We start from the raw sequence: 1,789 nt of genomic DNA on the forward strand, positions 1-1,789 counted from the left end.
GCAACCTTAATTCCTCTGCTAGCAAGCATATGCGTTAAAAGATCAATACAGAGTCTTTTTTCTTAAGACTCAGTATGGCACATCTTCTTAATCTAAAGATCAATACAGAGTCTTCTTTCTTTGGACTCAGTATGGCACATCTTCTCAATCTAAGTTCTGTACTATCCACCTTCTTACCCTACTTATCCTCTCTAGGGGGGTTTGCAGCACCCTGGTGGAGTCCTATCCATGCCGAATGTGGGGATTCTCAATGGGGGTGGGAGGGCTTACCTATAGGAATCCTGTTCCAGAGGTTCCCAAAGGTGTGGACGGAGTCGGCTAAGACTATCCACCCTCTTCCTACAGTGGAGTCCTATCCGTCCCGAGTGCGGGGTGCTTACCTAAGGGTCCCTGTTCGGGCGCCAGATGCTGGGACCTGGCATATATGGCATACTGTTCTTAAAATGTTTGGTCACCTTCTTGGCACTATGTGTTTTAACCAAGGTCACCTCTCTGAGAAAGGTTGTTTCCCCAGGTAGGGGATTTTCCCTGAAGTCAGGGAGGGGATGCCTCTCCTAGAAAGGTTGTTTCCCCAGGTAGGAATTTTTCCCTGAAGTCAGGGAGGGGATGAAACTCCTTAACTAAGTGCCAGGCGGGTAGTTAATCACTACAAACAATCATGCTTAAGCTACATAATCTTTACTCCCTGGAATGGAGATAAGAAACGCCCTAACCTTTGTAATAGAGATTGATAGGATTGGAATCAACTGGTATAAATACAGATGTAACAAGACAACAGGAGACAGAACCTAGAGAGGCAGAACCAAGAGACAGACCCGAGACACAGAACTTAGAACAAAGAACTTAGAACAGAAGAACTTCGCTGGAGAGAACATGGCAAAAGATCCTGGACAGAACCTGGCTACAGAATTTGGTTGGAGAACCTAGACAGAACCTGGCTGAAGAACCTGGCTACAGAACCTGGCGACCGAACCTGGCTGGAGAACCTAGCGAGAGAACATGGCTACAGAACCTGGCTGGAGAACCTGGAGAACATGGCTGGAGAACTTAGCAAGAGAACATGGACACAGAACTTGGCTGGAGATTGTGGCTAGAGATCCTGGCAAGGCTGCTGATCAACTGAACGCTGTCTCCGTGTCATTCCTTCTTCGCCGACTCCGTCCACACCTTTGGGGACCCCTGGATCTGCTGGGGCTGGACCCCGGCACTTCGCTGGGCCCAGCGCTCTCGTGCTGAGTAGGGCGGGGTTCGCGGAGGTGGTCTGGGGTCTACAGAACCTATTCCTGCTTGAGATCCTGGTCAGCGAAGGCAGCGGGGCGGGGGGCAGCCTGGGTGGCCCTCCCCCCGCTCCAGAGATGGGGCCGTGGAGTCGGACCCTGTGGAGAGGAGCCGCGAGGTTCCATCGGCGTCCCGCCTGCGCAGTCTCCTCGGCCCGTGTCGCTGAGGGGTCCCTGGTGGGCCTGGGGGTGGGTTGGAGGTCTTGGTGCTGAGCCCAGGCCTGTCCTGGGGGCTCTCATGCTGACCACCCCTCTCCCCTCCCCGACCAGAGCTGAAGATCCCGGACAACGCCAACGTGTTCTATGCCATGAACTCTGCCGCCAACTATGACTTTGTCCTGAAGAAACGGGCCCTCACCAAGGGGGCCAAGGTCCGGCATGGCGCCAGCTCCACTCTCCCCCGCATGAAGCAGAAGGGACTCAGGATTGCCAAGGGCATCTTCTAGCTGGTCCCTGGCACTGCCCAGCCACAGGGCTGCCCTGCCAGGCTCCAGCAGCCTGGGAAACCAGCG

At 54.3% G+C, this 1,789-nt stretch overlaps 1 protein-coding gene across 1 annotated transcript in view; it reads left to right on the forward strand.

Annotated features, from left to right (window-relative positions):
- RALGDS (ral guanine nucleotide dissociation stimulator) overlaps positions 1 to 1,781 on the forward strand; it is a 41,854-nt gene extending 40,073 nt beyond the window's left edge. Inside the window, 1 exon segment of the mRNA XM_015572376.1 lies at positions 1,548 to 1,781. Coding sequence (XP_015427862.1) covers positions 1,548 to 1,723 — 176 coding nt within the window. The 3' untranslated portion in view covers positions 1,724 to 1,781.
- The last annotated feature ends 8 nt before the right edge of the window (positions 1,782 to 1,789 follow it).

Source organism: Myotis davidii, unplaced genomic scaffold, assembly GCF_000327345.1.
Source record: "Myotis davidii unplaced genomic scaffold, ASM32734v1 scaffold609, whole genome shotgun sequence".
NCBI lineage: Eukaryota > Metazoa > Chordata > Mammalia > Chiroptera > Vespertilionidae > Myotis > Myotis davidii.